The sequence below is a fragment of the Mercenaria mercenaria genome, chromosome 9 (assembly GCF_021730395.1).
Source record: "Mercenaria mercenaria strain notata chromosome 9, MADL_Memer_1, whole genome shotgun sequence".
NCBI lineage: Eukaryota > Metazoa > Mollusca > Bivalvia > Venerida > Veneridae > Mercenaria > Mercenaria mercenaria.
Genome location: NC_069369.1, coordinates 40,847,131 through 40,874,039, shown reverse-complemented (window position 1 = coordinate 40,874,039; position 26,909 = coordinate 40,847,131). Strand labels below are relative to the sequence as shown.

At 36.5% G+C, this 26,909-nt stretch overlaps 1 protein-coding gene across 8 annotated transcripts in view; it reads right to left on the bottom strand.

Moving 5' to 3' along the window:
* Window positions 1–26,909, bottom strand: part of LOC123546976 (lymphocyte cytosolic protein 2-like) — a 212,788-nt gene that overhangs the window by 100,593 nt on the left and 85,286 nt on the right. Inside the window, exon 1 of one of the 8 annotated variants that reach the window (XM_045333685.2) lies at window positions 10,348–11,441. The exons of the other annotated variants lie outside the window; for them this stretch is intronic. Within the exon in view, the coding sequence (XP_045189620.2) occupies window positions 10,348–10,444 (97 nt within the window). The 5' untranslated portion in view covers window positions 10,445–11,441. Of the gene's footprint in view, window positions 1–10,347; window positions 11,442–26,909 lie in introns of those variants that run through there. 8 annotated transcript variants of the gene reach the window in all.

Below are 26,909 nucleotides of genomic sequence, written 5' to 3'. Positions count from 1 at the left end.
AATAATTTTGAACCGCCTAAATTTTCTAAAAAATCACAATATTTGGAAAAGGATAACATTTTTCCCTTCTGGACAATTTTGACCTTCCTATAATCTACAAAAAGGCGAGGGGGGCCCAATCGGGGCCTTTAACGTACACTAAAAGGAAAACCCCCGGGAGAAGTACTTTACAAAATAAAAATTTGCCTGCAGTTGTTCTTTTAAAAATTTTAGCTTCTTCCCCCAAATGTTTTTGGGGGTCGCCTGGGTCCTTTTTAAGGGTTTTGCGCTGCCCTGTTTTTTTCCCCTTGTGTTTTAAAATTACGAGGTTCCCTAAATGGGGTTTGGAATTTTGCAAATACATTGAATGTTTTATCAAGAGATTCTTAATTTAAATTTTTTGATTAGGATCAAGATTTTTCACTGACTTTCAAAAAGGGCCCCTCGATGCCGGGGATTTTTAAAATTTTTTTTCTTTTTTTTAAACTAAAATTAAACCCCTTTTCCCCAGGGAGCAAATTTTCTTCAGCTTCTCAACACAACCAAAGTTGTTTTTAGCCTAAATTTTTCACATCAACAGCACTTGAAATTCTTTAATCTTACTGGAATACATCCATTTTTAAAACCCTAGATCAACCAGTGAATGACCAACAATAAATACCACTTTCACATTCATCACTTTTTTTTTACAGGGTGTTACTATTCCAAACTGGGTATTTTTTACCAAGCAGAACAATCCCCCTTCAATTATCTTTTCTTTTTTGGGCTGGTACAATAGTAGTCTTGGAACACTTAACACGGGCTGCTCTGTTTTTAAAGGGTTTGGGCTTTAAAAGTTGGGTATTTTTTTCCCATTGAAAATAGCCCATCTCCCCCTTAAAACAAAATTTTTTCCCTTGTAAAAATAAAGGACCAAAAAGGGAACCGCTTCTTAAATTTGGTGCAACAAAAACTTTCCTTTAAACACATTTTTTTAAATTTAAAAAAATAAATTTTGAAACAGTTCCAAATATAGAAAAAAACCTTCATTGGCAAACTTCAAGCTTAAAGCCATCACTAATTTTTTCTATGTGGCCCGGCAGTCAGTAGCAGACTTTTAAAAAATTTTTTTGATAAAATTTTTTGTCCCCACTGCACCATATCCAAGAAAAAATTTTTGCACTAGTATCCCCAAATTTTTCAGGCAAAAGTAAAAAATAATCCATTGTAAACATCACTTAAAAAACCCCTTTAATAAATTTTGTCCCTTTTTTCCCGGACTAAAGCAGGGCCGTTTTTCCTTATCCTTTTCTTTTTTCCTTTGACTTTTTTAGACTGCCCCCCACCGGCAAAACCCGCGCATAGTGACCAAAAATTTTGGGCCTTTTAAAAACTCGACTTCTGCTTAAAACCCCGCTTTGAACTGATGCGAAAGGGCATCCCTTTTTCCTTTTTCTTTTTTGCTGACCCAAAAATTCTTTCCCCCAAAAATTCTTATCAAATTTCCCTTTCTTAAAAAGAAAAAACTGTGGGCCCGAGAAAAAAATTTTCCCCCCCCATTTCTGCGGGGGTTTTTCCCCTCCTTACCCTTTGCTGGGTTTTTTTTTCATCTTTCAAGCTGGAATAGGGTTTCCAAAATTTCCGGCATCTTTTATAGTTTTTGGGTCCTTCTACCTACCCGCAAGTGCCCTCTGGAGTCGCCCAAGCCTTTAATGAAATGACGAAAACAAATGTTCCGATTTATGATTTTCCCCGGGATTTGCCTTTTACGGACAAGACGCTTTAAAATCACAACGTATTCAACAAGCTTTTTCCCTTGAGTTCAACTTCAAGTTCTCCAGCCCAGCCAGATAGAAGTGTGGGCCCCTCTCAACAAATCTGGCTGCCAAAGGGTTGCTCTAATAACCTGTAAAATCGGGTGATTCTCACACTTACTTGTTGAAGGAAAAAAAATCAAGGGCTGCCTCATCACTAGACTGTTTAGAAGGCGAATGCCTTTTCCCCCCCATCCCCCCCCCAACACTAGCTAAAACCGCAAACTGGCGAATAAAAAGCAACATAAGAATTTTCCCCTTTAAACAAGACCCTTTTTCGGGGGGTGGTACGTTATATTTCGGGGCCGCCCGGGGTTTCATTCTTGGGATAGCAATTTTCCTGCAGCGCCCCAATTTTAATTTTCCCGTAATTCCGATTATTTCGCATCACGCACTTCTCACTTAAATTTTTAATATGTAACTCTCTATTTGCCTGTGTCCTTTTTAAACCCCTTTTTATATTTTCTTTTTTTCCCGCTGAACTGTTCAGCCTCACTTTGAACAATTTTTTTTGCAGACCCATTTTCAAAATTTCCCAAAATTTTGACAGTTTTTTGAAGTCTTTTTAAAGTTTTCTAAAAACCTCTGTCAAAAATAGCTTTTTAAAACCTCATTATCTCCCAAATTTTTCTTGCTAATTTTTTTTTAAGGTCAATATTTTTTGGTTTAAGTTCTTCCCCACGTGAGCTGATGCAACCTGGCAGATTTTTTTGGGCCCATATTACTGACTTTCCTCTAAAACTTTTTATCGTTTCCCTCTAAAATTGCTGGGCCCTAAATTTCCCCATTGTATGAATTTTTTGTTCTTCTATTTTTTGTTCTTTTACATTAAAATTTTTATTTACCTTTTTTTTTTAGTCCTTCAAAGCACTTTTTTCAGATTTTCTTCTTGCATTATCATATCTTAGATTTAAAATTTTATATTTTTAAGCAAAATAAAGATGCAGCATGTTTTAAAAATTTTCCCAAGGGCCCCTTTTCCCCTTTTGGGGGAAGGGAATTCCCAAACATGTTAAAGATTTATTTCCCACGCTGCCCCCCAGGTTTTCTTTTTCTCCATATAAAGTGAATTTTCCTATGTTGGTCAAACAAAAATAAAACACAGAGTATAGTAACAAAAAACCCGTTTTTTTTTATTTTGCAGCAAAAGATTTTTAGTTATACAAAATCATATTTAAAAATTCCAATATCTTTAAACAGAAAACTTTTCTAAAGAAATTTCATTAAAATTGTCCTTCAATTCCCTTCTTAACTAATTCATTCATTTTCCCCCCCCTCCTAAAAAAAAAAAATTCTAAGCTTTTTAAAACCCTTTTCTCTTTCGCATTAAAAGGGGAGTTGCAAAAATGTGAAAGGGTGGGTGTCAAAAAAGTTGGGGCTGGGGGGCGACCCCTTTTCACTAAAAGCAACCCTTTCGCGGCACGAAACCCCCTGCCCCTGCCCAACATTTACAAAAAAGTAACTCTTGCGCGACCTTGCCAAACTAAAAACTCCCAAACCCTTTCGCAACATTCATTTAAAAAATATTTTCGCAAGAAAACCAAATGTGCGAAAACCCCTTTTTGCCCAAAAGTTCTAAATTGCAACTAAAAAACTGAGTAAGCATTTTCTAATTTCATATTTAAATAGAAAAAAAAACTAAAAAAAATGGGTTTTTACTAATAAGTGCATTACCCAAAAAATAATAGACTAGTAGGTTATATTTGCTATATACTTCAATATAAACCTAACATAGAATACATAAATGATATGCAGACTATATAAAAATAAAGGGGTAAAAGAAATAGCTTTCTGACACTTGAACATTCTACTCTGGATGTAGAGGGCCAAACATAGACCAAAAACTGAACCAGGTAACCTGAGGATATTTGAAAAACAATCTTACAACTGATTACTATGGCATTTCATTCATGAAATCTGATAGCTTGTCCTAGTTTTTGCAGACCAAGCAATGCTGGATGCTGGAAATATAAATAGAACAAAGACCTCAAATGACCTGCACGACATAACCCTGCGCGACCCTTCCTGCGCGACCTTTCCATATTTGGCTGTCTATTTTTAGTGTACAAAACAATAACAACAAGCTGAGTCAGTTAATTTCAACCCAGAGACAATGGCTATTTATAATTTGTATATAACTCATTAAAAATGATAGCCCAGTATATACCAGCTTAAAAATACCCTATTTCTTGAAAACTTCCTTTGAATTCTGCAACAATATATAAAAACCCACAGTTGTTTTCATATTGAATTTTTTTGGCTGATTATAAAAATGTTATCATGTAAGTTATTTATAGTAACAACAAAGGGAAATTAATCTTTAAAAAAAAAAAAAAAAAAAAAAAAAAAAAAAAAAAAATTAATAATATAAGTCCACAAGAAACTCTTTACCAGGTAGAGATAGGTCAAAATACACCTAAAAATTGGATGTAACATGCATGCTGTACCACAGAAAAGTGGTCTCGATTTTTCTCTACTGCCAGTAATAAAAAAGTTACAATAAAATCTATTTATTATATTTTATAGTAACAACAAAGGGATGTAATTCTAAAAACAAGGGTGCCTCATGGTGGTGAACATTTGGTCCAAGTTACATCAAAATCCCTCCAAGCATGAAGAAGAAATGTTCCATACAAAGTCATTCTTGAATTTGACCTTTGACTTCTAAATATGACCTTGACCTTAGACCTAGGGACCTGGTTCTTGCGCATGACATGTTGTCTCATCCAGGGGAATATTTGTGCCAACTGATATCTAAATCCTGCTTTGCATGACAAAGTTATAGACCGGACAGGAAAAAAATCCTCTTGACCTTTGATCTCAAAGTGTGACCTTGACCTTTAAGCTAGGGTACTGGGTGTTGCGCATGACATGTCGTCTCATCATGGGAAACATTTGTGCCAAGTAATATTAAAATCCCTTCATGGATGGCAGAGTTATGGACGGGACAGGAAAAAAACTCTGTTGACCTTTGACCCCCAATTGTGACCTTGACCTTTGAGCTAGGGGTCCGGGATTTGCGTATGACACGTCGTCTCATCATGGGGAACACTTGTGCTAAGTAATATTAAAATCCCTTAATGAATGTCAGAGTTATGGACCGGACACGAAACAGACCCTGTTCATGCTATGTTAACATTTGACTGCTAAGTGTGACCTTGACCTTTGAGCTAGGGGTCTGAAAGTTGTGCATGACATATCGTCTTATTATGAGGTACATTTGTGCCAAGTAATATTAAAATCCCTTCATAGATGGGAGAGTTATGGACCGGACAGGAAAAAAACCTTGTTGACCTTTGACCTCCAATTGTGACCTTGACCTTTAAGCTAGGGGTCCAGGTTTTGCGCATGACACTTCGTCTCCTCATGGGGAACATTTGTGCCAAGTAATATTAAAATCTCTTCATGGATGGAGAGTTATGGACCGGACAGGAAAAAAAGCCCTGTTGACCTTTGACCTCCAATTGTGACCTTGACCTTTGAGCTAGGGTCCGGGATTTGCGCACGACACATCATCTCATCATGGGGAACATTTGTGCCAAGTAATACTAAAATCCTTCAAGGATGGGAGAGTTGTGGACCGGACAGGAAAAAAGCCCTGTTGACCTTTGACCTCCTATTGTGGCCTTGACCTTTGAGCTAGGGGTCTGGTTTTGCGCATGACACGTCGTCTCATCATGGGGAACATTTGTGCCAAGTAATATTAAAATCCCTTCATGGATGACAGAGTTATGGACCGGACACGAAATTGCAGACGGACGGGAATGACGGAATGACAGAATGACGGAATGACGGAAAGACGGAATGACGGAAAAGAGCATTCCTATAGTCCCCAAAACTGGTTTTCAACCAGTAGGGGACTAATAAGTAAGCTATCTGCTATACCCTTAAGCACTGTATATAATTTTTTTCAATTTAAATAAATATTTGTACATATTTTTACTTATTTCTGTTAAATAATTTCTCTACTTTTTCCAGCTAAAATTTAAAAGAAATTACCATTTTTTAAACATCTTACACTCAAACATATATGAAATTAATCTATTTAAAAGGTTATTTTCTAAATAAAGAATTCAGCAGTGTGTAAATGAAATCATAAACACACTAAAATGGCTGCCTCCATGATCAGCCATTTTCTTTAATTTCTAACTGTCATAATTATCTTTTTCAATTGTGGTCCGATTTTAAAAATTCTTTCAGCGTTTATATGAAAGGCTCGAGGATGACTTTCATATCATATAAAATCAACTTATTTTCAGGCATTCCTTGCCCAGTTTAAGTATCTTCCATAAAGTTCAAACTTTTATAATCTATTTATTCATTTCATTTAAACCGTCTGTTCAATTTAATTGATTTTTTTTTTCATTTAATGTCATTTGCATTTGGTTATATGTTTTTACTACAGTGCTTTAGGGTATAGCGGATTTTAGGGTATAGAGGATAGGTTGATAATTTTTTTATTTAAACTTGAATTATTGCATAAACTTTCATATCATTCTTTTACTGGCATGCAGATAGACATTCTTACATACATTTTAAATGTTTGTTTGTTGTGTTATTTTTCATATGTCAACAACTGAAAATCAAGGCTATCCTCTACTGACTAAATCAGTGTGTATGTAAAAATGTCAGTGAATGAAAAGTATTTGATAGAAATTTAAAAAGAAGAATGTTTTTGAAAAGAGAATACATTATTATTCTCATTTATAGTAAAAAAAATCTTGGGAAGTTTGTTTAGATGTGGTTTTTAAACTAATAATGAAACAAAAAGGCCAAGATGGCCCTAGCTGCTCACCTGTGTAACACACCATAACAGTGTAAACATGTTTTACCTAGTGATTTCATGGAGACAAATATTCTGACCAATTTTCATTAAGATTGGACAAAAAAAAATGTGGCCTCTTGAGCGTAAACAAGCATTTTCTTTGATTTGATCTAGTTACCTAGTTTTTTTACACACATGACCCAGATTCAAACTTGTCCATAATTTCATGAAAACAAAACTCTGACAAAGTTTCAAGAAGATTGGAGCAAAAACCTGGCCTCTAGAGTGTATACAAGCTTTCCTATGATTTGACCTAGTGACCTAGATTTTGACCTCACGTGATCTAGATCTGAAATCGTCCAAGACTTCATGATAACAAACATTCTGACCAAATTTTATGAAGATAGAATTAAAAACTGTGCCCCCTACGGTGTAAACAAGCTTATTCTTTGATTTGAACTGGTGACCTAGTTTTTGACCCCACATGACCCAGATAATTTTTTTTCTCAATATTTCATGCTGACAAACATTCTGACCAAGTTTCATGAAGATACAGTTATAAATGTGGCCTCTAGAGTGTTAACAAGCTTTTCCTTTGATTTGATCTGGTGACCTAGTTTTTGACCCCATATGACCTAGTTTCAAATTTTGCCTAGAAATCATCAAGATAAACATTCTGACCAAGTTTCATGAAGATAGGGTCATAAATGTGGCCTCTGTTAACAAGCTTTTCCTTTGATTTGACCTGATGACCTAGTTTTTGACCAGACATGACCCAGTTTCGATCCAGGCCTAGATATTATTAAGATATTATTCTGTGCAAGTTTGTATCAAATCAAAGCATAAATGAAACCTCTATAGGGCTGAAAGGGCCAAAATAGAAAATTTTGCCACTTTCAGGGACAGTAACTCTAGAACCCACAAAGGAATCTAGCCAGTTTTTGAAATTTTATGTTATTGTGACAAGTTGTGTGTAAGCGTGGTTAAAATCAAATGTAAAAAGTCATTTCTATGGTGTTCACAAGGTAAAAATTACCAAATTTTGGCTCTTTCAGGGGTCAGTCAGGAGCCTTAACTCCGGAATCCATGATTGGATCTGACAGATTCATCATGGTCTCCAAGATTTATTGTTGTTGAAGATATTTTGCAAGTCTGTATCAAATCAAACTGTAAATGAAGTCTCTATATGGCTGCAAAAGCCAAAATAGCAAATTTTGGCCATTTAAGGGCCAAACTCTGGAACCCATGATGGGATCTGGCCAGTTTTATAAAGGAACCAAGATATTATGCCAATACAAGTTGTGTGAAAGTTTAATTATAGTCATTTGCAAAATGTTGTCTCTATCATGTTCACAAGCCAAAAATAGCAAATTTTGGCCCTTTAAGGGGACATAACTCTGGCACCCATGATGAGATCTCACCAGTTTTCGAAAGAACCGAGATATTTACTAGAGATGATCGCAAAATATGGTCTGTATCGTGTTCACAAGCCAAAAATAGCAAATTTTGGCCCTTTAAAGGCCATAACTCTGGAACCCATAATGGGATCTGACCTGTTTTCGAAAGGAACTGAGATATTATGCCCATACAAGTTGTGTGCAAGTTCGATAAAAATCAAATACAAAATGTGGTCTCTGTCATGTTCACAAGGAAATTGTAGACGGACGGACAACGGACGAAGGGCGATCACAAAAGCTCACCGTCACAAAGTGGTAGGTCAGCTAAAAATGACCAAAGCTATACACCCTAAATCATAACATATGTAAACAATAGCATGGAGAGCAAAAGCACATGAATTTCTATTAAAAGCTGAATGTTTTGGAAAGAAGAGCTGTTTTCTGTCTGATATACAGAAAAAAACTACTAAATTTCATTTTTTTTAATTGGAATGCAGGAAAAACAAGTGAATGAAGTATTGCCATGCAATACAAAGTCCCCTACTGGAAGGCACCTAATTTTTTCTACTGCAGTATAACATAATGAACTGATATCTGTCAATGATGTATAAACAATATTGTACTACATATACAATATGTTATAACATTATAACAACACACTTGGATTAAAATGTGCATATATAAAAACCCACAGTTGTTTTCATATTGAATTTTTTTGGCTGATTATAAAAATGTTATCATGTAAGTTATTTATAGTAACAACAAAGGGAAATTAATCTTTAAAAAAAAAAAAAAAAAAAAAAAAAAAAAAATTAATAATATAAGTCCACAAGAAACTCTTTACCAGGTAGAGATAGGTCAAAATACACCTAAAAAATTGGATGTAACATGCATGCTGTACCACAGAAAAGTGGTCTCGATTTTTCTCTACTGCCAGTAATAAAAAAGTTACAATAAAATCTATTTATAGTAACAACAAAGGGATGTAATTCTAAAAAACAAGGGTGCCTCATGGTGGTGAACATTTGGTCCAAGTTACATCAAAATCCCTCCAAGCATGAAGAAGAAATGTTCCATACAAAGTCATTCTTGAATTTGACCTTTGACTCTAAATATGACCTTGACCTTAGACCTAGGGACCTGGTTCTTGCGCATGACATGTTGTCTCATCCAGGGGAATATTTGTGCCAACTGATATCTAAATCCTGCTTTGCATGACAAAGTTATAGACCGGACAGGAAAAAAATCCTCTTGACCTTTGATCTCAAAGTGTGACCTTGACCTTTAAGCTAGGGTACTGGGTGTTGCGCATGACATGTCGTCTCATCATGGGAAACATTTGTGCCAAGTAATATTAAAATCCCTTCATGGATGGCAGAGTTATGGACGGGACAGGAAAAAAACTCTGTTGACCTTTGACCCCCAATTGTGACCTTGACCTTTGAGCTAGGGGTCCGGGATTTGCGTATGACACGTCGTCTCATCATGGGGAACACTTGTGCTAAGTAATATTAAAATCCCTTAATGAATGTCAGGTTATGGACCGGACACGAAACAGACCCTGTTCATGCTATGTTAACATTTGACTGCTAAGTGTGACCTTGACCTTTGAGCTAGGGGTCTGAAAGTTGTGCATGACATATCGTCTTATTATGAGGTACATTTGTGCCAAGTAATATTAAAATCCCTTCATAGATGGGAGAGTTATGGACCAGACAGGAAAAAAACCTTGTTGACCTTTGACCTCCAATTGTGACCTTGACCTTTAAGCTAGGGGTCCAGGTTTTGCGCATGACACTTCGTCTCCTCATGGGGAACATTTGTGCCAAGTAATATTAAAATCTCTTCATGGATGAGAGAGTTATGGACCGGACAGGAAAAAAGCCCTGTTGACCTTGACCTCCAATTGTGACCTTGACCTTTGAGCTAGGGGTCCGGGATTTGCGCACGACACATCATCTCATCATGGGGAACATTTGTGCCAAGTAATACTAAAATCCCTTCAAGGATGGGAGAGTTGTGGACCGGACAGGAAAAAAGCCCTGTTGACCTTTGACCTCCTATTGTGGCCTTGACCTTTGAGCTAGGGGTCTGGGTTTTGCGCATGACACGTCGTCTCATCATGGGGAACATTTGTGCCAAGTAATATTAAAATCCCTTCATGGATGACAGAGTTATGGACCGGACACGAAATTGCAGACGGACGGAATGACGGAATGACGGAATGACAGAATGACGGAATGACGGAAAGACGGAATGACGGAAAAGAGCATTCCTATAGTCCCCAAAACTGGTTTTCAACCAGTAGGGGACTAATAAGTAAGCTATCTGCTATACCCTTTAAGCACTGTATATAATTTTGTTCAATTTAAATAAATATTTGTACATAGTTTGTACATAAAACATACATTACCTGTTTTTGGCTTGAGGTATCTTTTCTTTGGAACAGGTTTATAGCTAGGTACTGGACTTTTGTTCACAAAACCTTCCTTGTTGACAGGTGTGTACATGTTCTATACTTATATCAAACTGTCTCTTCTCTTATTTATAGATGCTTATTCAGTATTTCAACTGGTATCATTGAAACACATCACTATACTGAAGATATTTGCCAGAGATAAAACTTCTATCTGTCTCATGATAAGCGATACAAAGTTCCATGCAGAAATGGTAAAAAATCCAAACCTGGTTTTATTATGGACACAAAGTACCGGGTATTATACAAATTATGAAGACATTTAATTCATTGTAAAGTACAATCACTGTTGATTTTTCTTTGGCATTACGTCAGTTCAAAATGGAAAAGTTTGAGCGGTACATAGGAGGAAGTACAATTGTTAAACATTAACAGTCAATATTCCACAAGCTATTAATCACTATCAGAAGTACAAAAGTCACATTATCATAAATATAAAGGTGTATGGTATATCCATCTTATTCCTCCTTTTCCTTTATTCATTTTTATATCACTTAATATTTTATACTTCCTGTATACTGATGTTCGTAACATTTAAAAATTAAAGAAATCTCCAAGCTGGTAATGACTATCTACAAGTAAATCTATTGAACTTGACACAATTTATATTGATTGATTTTATCATTAGATTTTCATATCTATATGATCACCAAAAGATGAAGCCTGTGAAAAATAAGAGTTTATACAACACTTCAAATAACACAGGAAGACGAAGTAAAATATCAGTACTTGCTTCTTCTTTAAAAGTATTTGGAATTTTCACACACTTATCAACCGTTTTAAAATAAACTTCACCTCATATTATCTTAATGGTCATATGAGGCCCTGCAAATTAAATATGTCCATTAGATGTTGAAATGTACTCAGATTTTTAATGTTTTCTTTATATCCATTAACATGAGGTTATTGAAATGCTACACTATATTGTAATATATAATTCACTAAAAGTCAACTCTGTATTCCAACATATTCTGTGACCATCATACCATCCCTTCAACCTCACTGGCTGAATCACAATGGCGGCTATTGTCAGACTTCTAGGTGTCTTCTAAGCAGAAAAAGGGTTGTACATGCCTTTTAGTTTTATGTTTTCTTTAAACAAAAGCAAAAAGAAAAAACAAATATTTCTTTGCTTTTCATTCTAACTCCTGCATTCCTCAAAAAAAAAAAAAAACTTTTTTTTTCGCTTGCCACCTCAATTTTTCCAGAAAAAAAATCAACAAACACCTTTTCAATTAGGTGGGGCCAAAACTAAAATCTTAACTAATGTCGACAGCAACAATCAATTAAACAAGGCAGTCTGAAAGACAGCTATATCCCCCGCCATTGTTATGGATAGTGAAAGTGTTTATGGTATTGGGTGGAACCATTAAACAATCGAGTTGTGACCTTGACCTTAAGCTGGCAGGGGTGAATTTTGAATTCTGCACATTGTCTTGATAAATGGAATATTACAGTCAATTCATATTAAAATCTTTCATGGGGTTTAGCAGATACAGAGCAGACATAAAATGGAATGCTCAAACCTCTGACCTTGAGTTGTGACCTTGACCTTGAGCCAACAAGGCTGAGTTCTGCACACTGTCTTGATGAGGTGATTAATTGACCCAAGTTTCAAGAAAATCCTTCAAGGGGTTTAGGAGATACTGTCACAAATTGACATACGGGCCTTATTTTATCTGTATTATAAATGCAGGTATTGCATCATCTTTTTGTAAATTTTTGAGTTATTGAGGTAAATGTCAGATTTCACGCATAAAATACCTCTCATGTTTTTCTGTATTTCATAACTTAAATTTCCATGTAAATTTCATTAAATTCGGTTCAGTCTAATAAGAAAGTTGATATTTTATAACTTCAGTAATTTATGTTTTTATCCCCAAAACCACTATAATGGGCCTCAAATTGTCAATTTAATTTCGCGCCAAAGTAGTTAGATTCCCCGGCTATATCGTGAATCCCGTGAAAATAGAAATAGTAAGAGTCCATGGCTTAGCCGTGAATCCCATGAAATTTAGTATTTGGCGGGACATTATCCTTTAAATAGACTGGACTAGATATGCCTTGCGCACACCACCTTACGACTTTATAGACGAATCTATGTCTGAATTATTTTCTTGCTAGAAATTTATGCTCGATCGAGGTTAAGAAATTTATTTGTTAGATTTTTGTATGATTTTTGCATTAAACGATTTTTATTTGGTAAATTTTTTGTTCATTCTACAGAATTCTGTAACATTTTACTTTTCGGCATATGATTTTAGCTAGTTTCGGTATGTCAGTGATGATTTATTAAATTTTTCAGACTTTTGTAAATTATTAGAAAGAGGAGTCTAATCGTTTCGTTTATATAAGATGTTAAATTTGTACTGAAATTTTGTATCGTGATATATATAAAGTACTTTGTTTCAAAAACTTATGTCAAACATTTCGTTATTATGGAACGCCATTACTGCTTGTATGTTATGTATAAATCTATATGGCAAGTCTAGTACCATGTATATATTATTGTAATTTGTAATTGTGTGCCAGTCTATAGCACATCTAATAAATGTCCGTTGTAGTGTATGGCATTAGATATTATATGGATGCCAACTCTCATATAACGTTTGATTTACATTGAATTTTGTTAATTTGTAGTTGTAAATAATAGCTGCAGTTTATCATGTCCGTATCTATAATGTTTCATCATATACTTTCATATCTTTTTCATACTTTACCTTTAGTCTTTTAAGTAAGTAATCTTTGTAATAATGAAGTAATAAGTGACGTATTTCAATCATGTGACGTTTGAACTTAGTAGCACATATGTTTTGTATAAGTAGCACGTATTATTATCGGAGCCTACGGAGGTATGGTGTACCCAAAGGAGCAGTTTTATGCCCGACTTATTTGTTTGCTATGGCTTACCATATGTTATATATTTTAGCTTCTTTCCGCCAGACGATTTTACCTGGTGATGTCAAACCCGGAAGTACAATGCCCGAGGTTCACTTGTCTTCACTCGCCTGGATGTGATATTCCCAGCGCAGAGCTTTCGTCCCATGGTTGTGCCGTAAACCGCAAAGACGATGATTTTTGTTATCCTCTGAAGTCACGTCAGGGATGCAATCACCTACCACCATAGGGAGCCAACACGGAATCAACGTATTCACGGTTTAAAGGGACTGTATTTTGAATTTAGAAGCTATGTTTTGTTTGTGCTACTTAAAGTTCACAATTACATTAAAGACCTGTGTCACGTCAGATTAGAATGGACTATAAGAACTTTTGTATCTAGAGATACTGAACTTTCTTTTTTTTTTTTCTTTCTTATAATCAGTTTTTTTTCTTTTCATATCTATTCATTGTTAATAATCATCTTATGTAAATAAATTTGTAAATATTGTAAAGGGTGTTGATTTGTTTTGATGGTTACTGTCGCCGATACGGCCTTTCCTGTCACAATGGTGTCAGAAATGGGATTGGTCGACCAGACACAGTAGCTATTCGAACATTATTAACACCCATTTAACTGCAGCAATAATTTGTAAAGATTCCTCTTGTTTTGTTCTATTGGTACACATATAATAGTTTTATTCATTTTTCAGAGTGACGTCTTACCTCAGACAAGACAAGACAGATCCGTAGCTTCAGCTAACCAGCTTTTGTGGTCACAGACTGATAGACAGTTGTTTACGACACTTGGATTCTGGGTGAGTTCGTTCCTTTTATTTTCTTTGGTTTATTTTGTGTCACTCCATGATTAAGCCACCATATATCTGTGCTGAGATGACTGCCCTTGACAAGGAGAGTTATCCTACTCACTCTTACTGTGCGTCGCCCTACTTCTCCAGTGATCCTATTTTGAATTAGTGTACTGTATACATACCAGATACAGTATTTTTTTTTAAATTTGTGTGTTTTAGCAAGCTTGTTTACTTGCATATACTTTTAACCTACTCTTAGGTTTTAGTGCTACACTGTTGTGTTATACCTATACTTTATCTTAGGATAAAGCACGTGATTTATTTTTGTTTTATTTGTTACACTAAAGTGTTAACACCAGTTACAGTTGATTGATATTTGATAAGGCTAAGGTATTGTTACAGCCTACTGTCACTGTACTTTGTTGATTGGTTGCCTATGCACCTTGATTACACATAGTACTGTTGCGCAACTTAGTGTATTATTATTTTAGTGAGGACGTTTGGTGTAGTATATACGTAGAGTATAGTATTTTGTTTTGGCTTCAGTGGTAACTGTAGAGCCTTAGTGTAAACTATGTAGTCTAGTATTCCCTCACGATTGTTTATTTAGTGTCTCAGGTTGTTATAGTAGCTGTAGTGCGTAGTGTTATATAGTGTTAACGTAGTGTAATCATGACTAGTGTAGTAGAGTTAACGAAGGTAGGAAAGGAGTTAGGTTATGAAGGAGAGGAGTTACGTAACTTTGTTAAGGAAGAGCAGGCTAGGGAACGTGAGGAAAGACATAGTAGATTAGAGGCAGAGAAAGATAGGTTAGAAGCAGAGAGAGAAAGAGAAAAAGATAGGTTAGAAGCAGAGAGATTAAGAGTAGAAGCAGAAAAGAATAGATTAGAAGCAGATAGGGAAAGATTAGAGTTCGAAGTTAGGTTTGCAGAAGGAAAGATAGAATATGAACGACGTAGTAGCTTAGAGGCTGAGAAGGAAAGGTTAGAGTTAGAACGTAAGTTAGAGCTAGATAAGTTAGAATACGGACGTAAAGTTAGAACAGGATAAGTTAGAAATGGAAAAGGAGAAGTTAATGTTAGCTAGGAAGTTAGAAACAGAGAAGGAGGAAGAGAAAGTAGGAAATCAGAAACAGAGCATAAGTTTAAGACAGACTTAAAAAGATGAGTAAGAAAAAGGTAAAGGTTAAGATGTCTCCCTTTGATGAGAAAATTTATTCCATGGATGCGTACTTGAATGTGTACGAAACGTACGCTGTTTGCGCAGGATTGGGATAAAGAGATATGGTCACTTAACTTACCGTTCCTTCTAAAGGGTACGGCAAGAGAGGTTTTTGATAGGCTTCCGTTGGAAGATAGGAAGGATTATGATAAACTGAAAGCCGCTTTGCTACGTCAGTTCGAACTCACTGACGATGGCTATAAGAAAAAGTTAGAACTGAGAGGCCTCGTGATAATGAGACCTTTGTGATGTTTCTAGCCAGAATAAGTAGATATTTAGATGGTTGGCTTAGACTGAGTAAGGTAGATAAAACGTACGAGGATTGTTAGATTTTATTCTTAGGGACCAATTTTTATAATGTCTGTAATAGAGAACTATACCAGAATTTGAGTAGTAAGAGGTTAGTTAAAGCTAGGGATGTAGCAGAAGATGCAGATTTGTTTGCAAAGACTCGTGGAGGTCCCAAGTATGTCGTGAATCGAACCAATAAGGACCGGAGCTATAAACCATATGAAACACCTCAGAGACAGTATCCTATTAGTCGTAATGTAGGCACTAGTAATAGAGGTAGTAGCAATGTTGCTAATAGAGGTAGAGGTTTTCAACCCTTTGGTGTACTGAAGTGTAATAAGTGTGGTCGAATAGGGCATAGCTCATATTACTGTAGGAGTGGAAAGTACGGCGGTAATAGTGCTAATGCAGCAGTAGAAGTAGAGCAGGAACAGGAAAGTAGTAAAGGGGAGAATAGAAATAGTAAGGAAAATAAAATAGAGGTAGAGGCCGTGACCGATCTAGGAGAGAGGTAGAGGAAGAAATAGAGATAGAGATAGGAGTAAGTCAAGTAGGTCAGAGAAGTGGAAATAGCATTATAGAACTAAGTGATGTAGAGGAGTTAGGTATGCTTAGTGTAAGTACATGTCCTACAAAACCCGGTACTTGTAATGGTAGGGATGTAATCGCTATGCGGGATACAGGTTGTACATGTGTAATAGTGAAACGGAACTTAGTAGAAGCAAGTCAGTTTTTAGAGAAAACCCGTAGATGTAAGTACATAGATGGGAGTGAACATAGGCTAGATGTAGCTAGAATAGATATTGATTGTCCGTATTTCAAGGGTACAGTAGAGGCGTTGGTTGTAGATAATCCTACCAATGATGTTATAATTGGTAATGTAGAGGGAGCTGTAGAACCTCAGTTCAGTAGTTTAGCGTCAGCAGTAGAAACTAGGGCGCAAGCCAAAGTTAAGAAGCAAGTAAAGCTTAAAGTTCCGTCTCAGATTTTAGATGTATCTAGAGAGGAGTTCTTAGAAAAGCAACAGAAAAGTAGCACTTTAGATTTGTGTAGACAGAAGGTTGAGGAAGGTACGATTAAGCAGTGTAGAGGTAAAGGTTCAGTTAGGTTTGAGATTAGGAATAGATTGTTATATAGAGAGTATACCGCCCAGAATTTAGACAAAAGTAGACAGTTGATTGTACCTAAATGTCTTAGAGAAACTGTGATGAAAGTTGCACATGATTCATTACTGTCAGGCCATTTAGGTATAAGGAAAACTAGTGATAGGGTATTAGGCGAATTTTACTGGCCAGGAGTAATGGCAGAGGTTAGGAGGTACTGTCAGTCATGTAGTATTTGTCAACGTACTATAGCTAAGGGTAGAGTAAGTAAAGTTCTGTTAGGAAAAATGCCTTGATTGATACTCCGTTTAAGAGAGTTTGCCGTCGATATCGTTGGTCCGATCGAACCTATGACTGATAGGAAAAACAGGTACATTTTGACTATGGTAGATTATGCTACTAGATATCCGGAAGCCATAGCACTACCTAGTATTGAAACTGAGAGAGTAGCAGAGGCATTAGTAGATATGTATAGTAGATTAGGAGTGCCAGAGGAGATGCTTACCGATTGTGGATCGCAGTTTACGTCAGACCTTATGGCAGAAGTTAGTAGATTATTGTCATTAAGGCAGTTAACTACAACACCGTATCACCCTATGTGTAACGGTTTAGTAGAGAAGTTTAACGGTAGTTTGAAGCAAATGTTGAAGCGTATGTGTAGTGAGAGACCTAGAGATGGGATAGGTATTTGAATGCTATGTTGTTTGCTTACCGTGAAGTTCCGCAAGAAAGTTTGGGATTTCTCTCCTTTGAGTTACTTTACGGTAGAACAATCCGTGGACCGATAACTGTGCTAAGAGAGTTATGGGCTGGTAAGACGGAGAATGATGAGGTTAAACCACTTACCAGTATGTTATGGATTTGCAAGAAAGTTGGAGGATACGTGTAAGATAGCTCAGCAACAGTTAGCAAAAAGTAGTGCTAGATACAAGAATATTTCAATAGGAAGGCTAGAGATAGGAGGTTTAAGGCAGGTAGTAAGGTACTTGTATTGTTACCTACGAAACATAATAATTGTTGTTACATTGGAAGGGTCCTTACGTAGTAGTAGAGAGGTAAATAGACTAGATTACAGGATAGATGTAGACGGAAAGTTGAAAACGTTTCATGCAAACATGCTGAAACAGTACTGTGAAAGGAGGATGATAGTAAGTCTATACCAGATAAGGGTATTTTAAGTAAGGTTGGAGCAGCTATTGTAGAGGAGATCAGAGAGGATTATGACAGATTAGATCCAAATGAAAGTAGTGATGAGTTTTTCGAGTAGAGTAGAAAAGGATATAGTTTTGTGTCCTATAAAGCAGGGTAACAGAAACGTACAAAGATGTAGAGTAAATCCAGAGTTACCAGTAGAATGTAAACAGGAAGTAGTAGATTTGCTAGACAATTCTCAAAGGTATTGACAGATATTTATTTTGTATGCATACTTCTATTGATACTTTTTAAGTTTATCTCAAATGTCGGCGCCATGCAGTTCCACTCACAGATTTGACGAAAAAGGTCAGCCAAATCTTGTAGAGGGGGGTGAAAGTCAAGAAAAGGCTTTCCAGACTTTGAAGGCTAGCTTAATGGGTCCGCCTATTTTGAAGTTGCCAGATTAGATCAGACTTTTATATTGAGAGTAGATGCTTCAGATGTAGGTTTAGGCTCATATTACTTCAGGAAAGTGATGAGAAAAATTACCTGTAGCGTATGCTAGTAGAAAATTGCTACCTAGGGAGCAAAAGTACTCAGTGATAGAGAAGGAGTGTTTTGTCGATAGTAGGGCAGTAGCTAAGTTTCACCGGTATTTGTTCGGTAAAGACTTTGTATTAGAGACAGATCATCAGCCGCTCACTTATTTGAATAAAGCGAAACTTAGCAACTCCAGGCTGATGAATGGCATTGGCATTACAGCCATATAGGATCAGTATTAGAGCAATTCCTGTAGAGAAAATGTAGGCGCAGATTATTTGAGTAGAGTGTAGACAGGTGGCTATATTATATGGTGTACAGATAGTGACAGTGTGTTGTTTTTTTTTGCTGTGTTTGCTATTTTCAGTATGTCATTTTGCTTTCAATTAAGAAAATTATGAATTTTCTTTTTAAGGGGGACGTGTGTCACAAATTGACATACGGGCCTTATTTTATCTGTATTATAAATGCAGTATTGCATCATCTTTTTGTAAATTTTTGAGTTATTGAGGTAAATGTCAGATTTCACGCATAAAATACCTCTCATGTTTTCTGTATTTCATAACTTAAATTTCCATGTAAATTTCATTAATTCGGTTCAGTAATAAGAAAGTTGATATTTTATAAACTTCAGTAATTTATGTTTTTATCCCCAAAACCACTATAATGGGCCTCAAATTGTCAATTTAAATTCGCGCCAAAGTAGTTAGATTCCCCGGCTATATCGTGAATCCCGTGAAAATAGAAATAGTAAGAGTCCACGGCTTAGCCGTGAATCCCATGAAATTTAGTATTTGGCGGACATTAACCTTTAAATAGACTGGACTAGATATGCCTTGCGCACACCACCTTATGACTTTATAGACGAATCTATGTCTGAATTATTTTCTTGCTAGAAATTTATGCTCGATCGAGGTTAGAAATTTATTTGTTAGATTTTGTATGATTTTTGCATTACGATTTTTATTTGGTAAATTTTTGTTCATTCTACAGAATTCTGTAACATTTACTTTTCGGCATATGATTTTAGCTAGTTTCGGTATGTCAGGATGATTTATTAAATTTTTCAGACTTTTGTAAATTATTTAGAAAGAGGAGTCTAATCGTTTCGTTTATATAAGATGTTAAATTTGTACTGAAATTTGTATCGTGATATTTATAAAGTACTTTGTTTCAAAAACTTATGTCAAACATTTCGTTATTATGGAACGCCATTACTGCATTGTATTGTTATGTATAAATCTATATGGCAAGTCTAGTACCATGTATATATTATTGTAATTTGTAATTGTGTGCCAGTCTATAGCACATCTAATAAATGTCCGTTGTAGTGTATGGCATTAGATATTATATGGATGCCAACTCTCATATAACGTTTGATTTACATTGAATTTTGTTAATTTGTAGTTGTAAATAATAGCTGCAGTTTATCATGTCCGTATCTATAATGTTTCATCATATACTTTTCATATCTTTTTCATACTTTACCTTTAGTCTTTTAAGTAAGTAATCTTTGTAATAATGGAAGTAATAAGTGACGTATTTTAATCATGTGACGTTTGAACTTAGTAGCACATATGTTTTGTATAAGTAGCACGTATTATTTATGGGAGCCTACGGAGGTATGGTGTACCCAAAGGAGCAGTTTTATGCCCTGACTTATTTGTTTTGCTATGGTGCTTACCATATGTTATATATTTTAGCTTCTTCGCCAGACGATTTTACCTGGTGATGTCATAACCCGGAAGTACAATGCCCGAGGTTCACTTGTCTTCACTCACCTGGATGTGATATTCCCAGCGCAGAGCTTTCGTCCCATGGTTGTGCCGTAAACCGCAAAGACGATGATTTTTGTTATCCTCTGAAGTCAGCTCAGGGATGCAATCACCTACCACCATAGGGAGCCAACACGGAATCAACGTATTCACGGTTTAAAGGGACTGTATTTTGAATTTAGAAGCTATGTTTTGTTTGTGCTACTTCAAGTTCACAATTACATTAAAGACCTGTGTCACGTCAGATTAGAATGGACTATAAGAACTTTTGTATCTAGAGATACTGAACTTTCTTTTTTTTTTTTCTTTCTTATAATCAGTTTTTTTTCTTTTCATATCTATTCATTGTTAATAATCATCTTATGTAAATAAATTTGTAAATATTGTAAAGGGTGTTGATTTGTTTTGATGGTTACTGTCGCCGGTACGGCCTTTCCTGTCACAGATACAGAGAGGACAAAAAATGGAAGGCTCAAACCTTTGACCCCAAGTTGTGACCTTGACCTTAAGCCGACACTGCCGACTCGTTAGTTCTGCACATCGTCTTGATGAGGTGATCATTTGACCAGTTTCTTGAAATTCCTTCAAGGGGTTTTGGAGATACAGAGCAGACACAAATTGGAAGGCTCAATCATTTGACCCAGAGTTGTGACCTTGACCTTGAGCCAACATCGCTGACTCATGTGTTTTGCACATTGTCTTGATGAGGTGATCATTTAATTAAATGTTTATGAAAATCCTTCAAGGGGTTTATGAGATACAGGGCGGACACAAAATGGAAGGCTCAAACCTCTGGCCTTGACTTGTGACCTTGACCTTAAGCCAACATGGCTGATTCATAAGTTCTGCATATCGTCCTGATAAGGTGATCATTTGACCAAAGTTTCATGAAAATCATTCAATGGGTTTAAGAGATATAGAGCGGACACAAAATTGAAGGCTCAAACCTTTGACCTCAAGTTGTGACCTTGACCTTGAGCCAACATGGCTAACTCATAAGTTCTGCACATCCTCTTGATGAGATGATCATTTGACCAATGTTTCATGATTATCCTCCATGGGGTTAGGAGATACAGAGCGGACATGAAATGGAAGGCTCAAACCTTTGACCTTGAGTTGTGACATTGACCTTAAAGCCAACGTGGATGACTCATGGTTTCTGCACATTTTCTTGATAAGGTGATCATTTGATCCAAGTTTCATGAAAATCCTTCCAGGGGTTTAGGACATACAGGACGAACATGAAGGTTTGTTTTCCTCTAATTTACTCCCATCATCTTCCATCATCAGCCATTCCTTAAACAATTCTCTTTTTCTCCAACTTACTCCCATCATTTTCCACCAACAGCTATTCCTCACACAGCATTCTTTTTCTCCAAATTACTCCCATTATTTTCCACTATCAGCCATTCCTCACACAGCATTATTTTTCTCCAACTTACACCCATCATCTTGCACCAGCAGCCATTCCTCAAACAGTTTGTTTTCCTCTAATTTACTCCCATCATCTTCCATCATCAGCCATTGCTCGAACAATTCTCTTTTTCTCCAATTTACTCCTATCATTTTCCACCAACAGCTATTACTCACACAGCATTCTTTTTCTCCAAATGACTCCCATTATTTTCCACTATCAGCCATTCCTCACACAGCATTCTTTTTCTCCAACTTACTTCCATCATCTTGCACCAACAGCCATTCCTCACACACCCTTCTTTTTCTCTGACTTACTCCAACCATCTTGTACCAACAGCCATTCCTCACACAGCATTCTTTTTCTCCAACTTACTCTTTTTCTCCAACTTATTTCCATCATCTTGCATCAACAGCTATTCCTCACACAGCATTCTTTTTCTCCAACTTACTTCCAACATCTTGCACCAACAGCCATTCCTCACACAACATTCTTTTTCTCCAACTTACTTCCATCATCTTGCACCAACAGCCATTCCTCACAAAACATTCTTTTTCTCTAACTTACTCCCATCATTTTCCAACAGCAGCCATTCCTCAAACAGTTTTTTTCCTCCAATTTACTCCCATCATCTTCCATCAAACAATTTCCTTTTTCTCCAAATTACTCCCATCATTTTCCATAACAGCCATTTCTCATACAGCATTCTTTTTCTCCAACATACTCCCATCATTTTCCACCAACAGCCATTCCTCACCCATTCTCTTTTCCTACAAGAATACAGAAAGATAGCGGGCCTCTCTAAATCAAAAACAAACTTCCCTGTCTTATCTAAAAGATAAAATCAAGTACATTTAAGTCCCCTTTTTAAAACCAAGATTAAGTGTTGTCTATATGAAGTGGGTCGGTAGACAGATATTGCCGGTACTTAACTGCCACACAAAAAATGAATGCCTCACAATTTTCTTAGAAAACTAAAAACTTCACACATAGACATTTATAATCGGTCACCTATGAATTTCATATATTTTGTTAAGACTACGCTAAAATAAAATAATAAAGTATACCATGCATGGTTGATTTAACACGAAAGAATCACAAAGGTTATCGAAAAAATTTCAGTCATGTTATTTAAATATGATCTAAGTTATCACAATTACAACAGTGACCAATTATAAAAGTCTATGAGTGTATGTGTCTCCAAGTAATACTATTTATAAAAGGTCAAAGAAATAAGAATTGAAAAAAAAATCCTGCAAAAAGAATACTTTTATAACCTCTTTTTGAGGAGGCTTAATTATAAGGTTATAACATAATTCTACACTTGATGAATTTATCTCGTTATGTAAATATTATGTAATGTAAATAGCAATAGAATGCAGAGGTCAAAGTGAAATAATAAATATATGACCTTATTTGACATGACAAAATTATTGCATTTTAACTCTCAAGGCTCATTTAAACAAGTGCTGCAAGATTGAAACATGTACATGAGGTTTAGAATATATGAACTTTAGAGAAATAATCAGACAAAAAGGAACTAAGCCAGTCTATCAGGAACTTGCTCCCTTAAATTATCAAGATTTCATCTGCTTTGCAAATATTTCTAAGAGAGGAGGCTCAAATCGTCCTAAACCACTCACCTGTAGAGGACCTTGACCATGTGACTTTGCTTCTGACCATGTTTGGTAAACATCCTTGAAGCAGTTCATTAATAAAACTTATTTAAATTGTTGAAGTTTCAAAGTCGGCAACATCAATTCTGACCAAGGAGAATCAATTACAATACAAAATAGTGGATAGAATTCGAAAGATAATAAAGGCATATCCTAACTAATCCCAGACCAGCTAGGATTTTCCCCAACATATTTTCCATGTCAGTCTTGGCATTGCCTAATCACAGATCCTTGGCGATGGAGAACAGATAAATTCTTGTTAGTTTTCCATTTGGTCTAACAGCTCCTCCCGGAGTGACAGTCTAATTGCCCAGCACTTGCTAAAGGCTGCTCCTCCCAGAGTGACAGTCTAATTGCCCAGCACTTGCTAAAGGCTGCTCCTCCCAGAGTGACAGTCTAATTGCCCAGCACTTGCTAAAGGCTGCTCCTCCCAGAGTGACAGTCTAATTGCCCAGCACTTGCTAAAAGCTTCTCCTCCCAGAGTGACGGTCTAATTGCCCAGCACTTGCTAAAGGCTGCTCCTCTCAGAGTGACAGTCTAATTGCCCAGTACTTTCTAATTGCCCAGCACTTGCTAAAGGCTTCTCCTCCCAGAGTGACAGTCTAATTGCCCAGCACTTACTAAAGGCTGCTCCTCCCAGAGTGACAGTCTAATTGCCCAGCACTTGCTAAAGGCTGCTCCTCCCAGAGTGACAGTCTAATTGCCCAGCACTTGCAAAAGGCTGCAAACTACAGCAGCTGTGTCATAAAATTCTTCATCAAAAGTGATAAAGGTAGTCATTTAAAGATACGAAAGTCCTGAGAAAATTAAGGTTTACTATTGCTACCATATTGCTACATTATAATAGTCTATTTTGGTCTTCAGACTCCAATTCTTTCGAGTGCCACCATTTGAACAAAGTTGGGAGAGGACGTTGCAGCAATGCTACAGACCAAATTTAATGATCCATCAAGCTGTACGTGAGAAGAAGTCATTTAAAGGTTTTTTTTATTTTAGCCCTAAGTAGCCTGTTGAAGTGGTCAAGAGCCCCAATATGAACAAAACTGGGAGAGAACCTTACAATGATGCTTCTGGCTAAGTTTGGGGAATATCCATGAAGCCTTTCATGAGAAGAAGTCATTTAAATGTATTTCTGTTTTTAGCTCCACCATCTTGATTTAAATACAACTGGCAAGAGACCTTACAATGATGCTACAGACAAAGTTTGATGAAGATCCATCAGGTCGTTCATCAGAAGAAGTCAATTAAAGGTGTTTCAATTTCTTGTTCTAGTGGCCCCTTAAAAGGGTTAAGTGTTCCCATATGTAAAGAACTGGAATAAAGACCTTACAATGGTACTACAAATTGAGGAAGATCCATCCAGTAGATTACAAGAAAAAGTTATTTGAAGGTATTTCTATTTCTGCCTCTTGTGGCCCCTAAAAGGGGCCAAGCTTTCACATCTGAGTAAAACTGGGAGGAAACCTTACAATGATGCTACAAGTCAAGTTTGACAAAGATCCAGTGGTTCATCAGAAGAAGTCATTTGAGGGCATTTCTATATTGAGCTATGCCCCTAAATGGGGTCAAGTGCCCCCATTTGAAGACCTTACAATAATGCTATAAATGTTTGATGAAGATCTATTAAACAGTTCATCAGAAAAAGACAGTGAGAGGCATTTCTTATTTTAGCTCTAGCGGCCCCTATAAAAGGCAACGTAAGTGCCCCCATCTGAGCAAAGTTTCTATTTTTAGCTGTGACAGCCCGACAGCCCCTTAAAGGGGCCAAGGTAAATCATTTGATCAAAACTGACAGAGGTCCCTGCCACGATGATATAGATTTATACAGCAACACTCAAACATTCAAAAATCTTGTGAAACAAAAGCTGTGACAGGAAACAGCGCCCTCAACTATTTCGATACTGGATAGTGAAAATGGGCACATCTGAGGAAGCTGGAGCAGTCACTGGAGTGTTTAATGACTCCAATGTGGATGAAGGTATTGGACAATAGTTTATGTTTGTGTCAAAAAAGTTAAGTAATAAGAGAGATAATGATAAAGTTATCAAAACATTAAATAAGTATAATTTTTAGCAGAAAGGGGGGCATAATTCATGAAATACTGGTGCAAAAGTGATGCACCTTGTGTCATATGATGTGAGTGATGATGTGCAACAACTACTTTAAGTCTGAATCAAATCCATTTAGTAATAACCGAGATAGAGTGAAAGTGCACCAACACTTTAACATGAAATTCTAAGTAAAAAGGGGAAATAATTCATGAAATACTGGTGCTAGAGTTAAGGTCCTTGTGATATATGATGTGAATGATGATGCCAAACAACTATTTTAAGTTTGAATCAAATTCTCTCTGTAATAACAGAGATATAATGAAAATGCATCAAAATTAACCTTAAATTCTAAGTAAAAGGGGGCATTATTCATGAAATATTGGTTCCAGAGTTATGGACCTAGTGTCATATAATGTGGGTGATAAGGTGGAACAACTATTTTAATTCTGAATCAAATCTATTTAGTAAAGCTGAGATAGAGTGAAACTGCACCAAAACTTAGTTTCACTCTAAGTACAAAGGGGGATAATTCAAGAAATATTGGTGCAAGAGTTATGGCCCTCTTGTGTCATATGACGTGAGTGATGATGTGGAACAACTATTTTAAGTTTGAACAAGGCAGTCTGAAAAACAGCTAAATCCCCCGCCACTGTTATGGATAGTGAAAGGGTAAACCTTTGACCTTGAGCTGTGACCTTGACCTTGATCATTTGACCTAAGTTTCATAAAAATCCTTCAAGAGGTTTAGGAGATACAGAGTTCAAACCTTTGACCTTGAGTTGTGACCTTGACCTTAAGTTGACATGGCTGACTCATGAGTTATTGAAGAGGTGATTATTTGACCCAAGTTTGATGAAAATCCTTCAAAGGGTTTATGAGATACAGAGTGGACACAAAATGGAAGGCTCAAACCTTTTACCCTAAGTTGTGACCTTGACCTTGAGCCGACATAGCTGACTCATACCTCTTGCACGTTATCTTGATGTGGTGATCATTTGAACCAAGCTTTATAAAAATTACTTCAAGGGGTTTAGGAGATATAGAGCGGACACGAAGTGGAAGGCTAAAACCTTTGACCTCAAGTTGTGACCTTGACCTTGAGCTAGCATGACTGACTCATGAGTTCTGCATATCATCTTGGATAGGTGATCATTTGATCCGGTTTTCATATGAATCCTTCAAGGGGATTATGAGATACAGAGTAGACACAAAATTGAAGGCTCAAACCTTTGACCCTAACTTGTGACCTTGACCTTGAGCCAGCATGGTTGACTCATAAGTTCTGCACATTGCCTTGATGAGGTGATCATTTGACCCAATTTTTTTTATTTTTTTTTTTGGATTTAACGTTGCACTGACACATGATAGGTCATATGGTGACTTTCCAGCTTTGACGGTGGAGGAAGACCCCAGGTGCCCCTCCGTGCATTATTTCATCACGAGCGGGCACCTGGGTAGGACCACCGACCTTCCGTAAGCCAGCTGGATGGCTTCCTCACATGAAGAATTCAACGTCCCGAGTGAGGCTCGAACCCACATCGATGAAGGGCAAGTGATTTGAAGTCAGCGACCTTAACCACTCGGCCATGGAGGCCCCCATTTGAC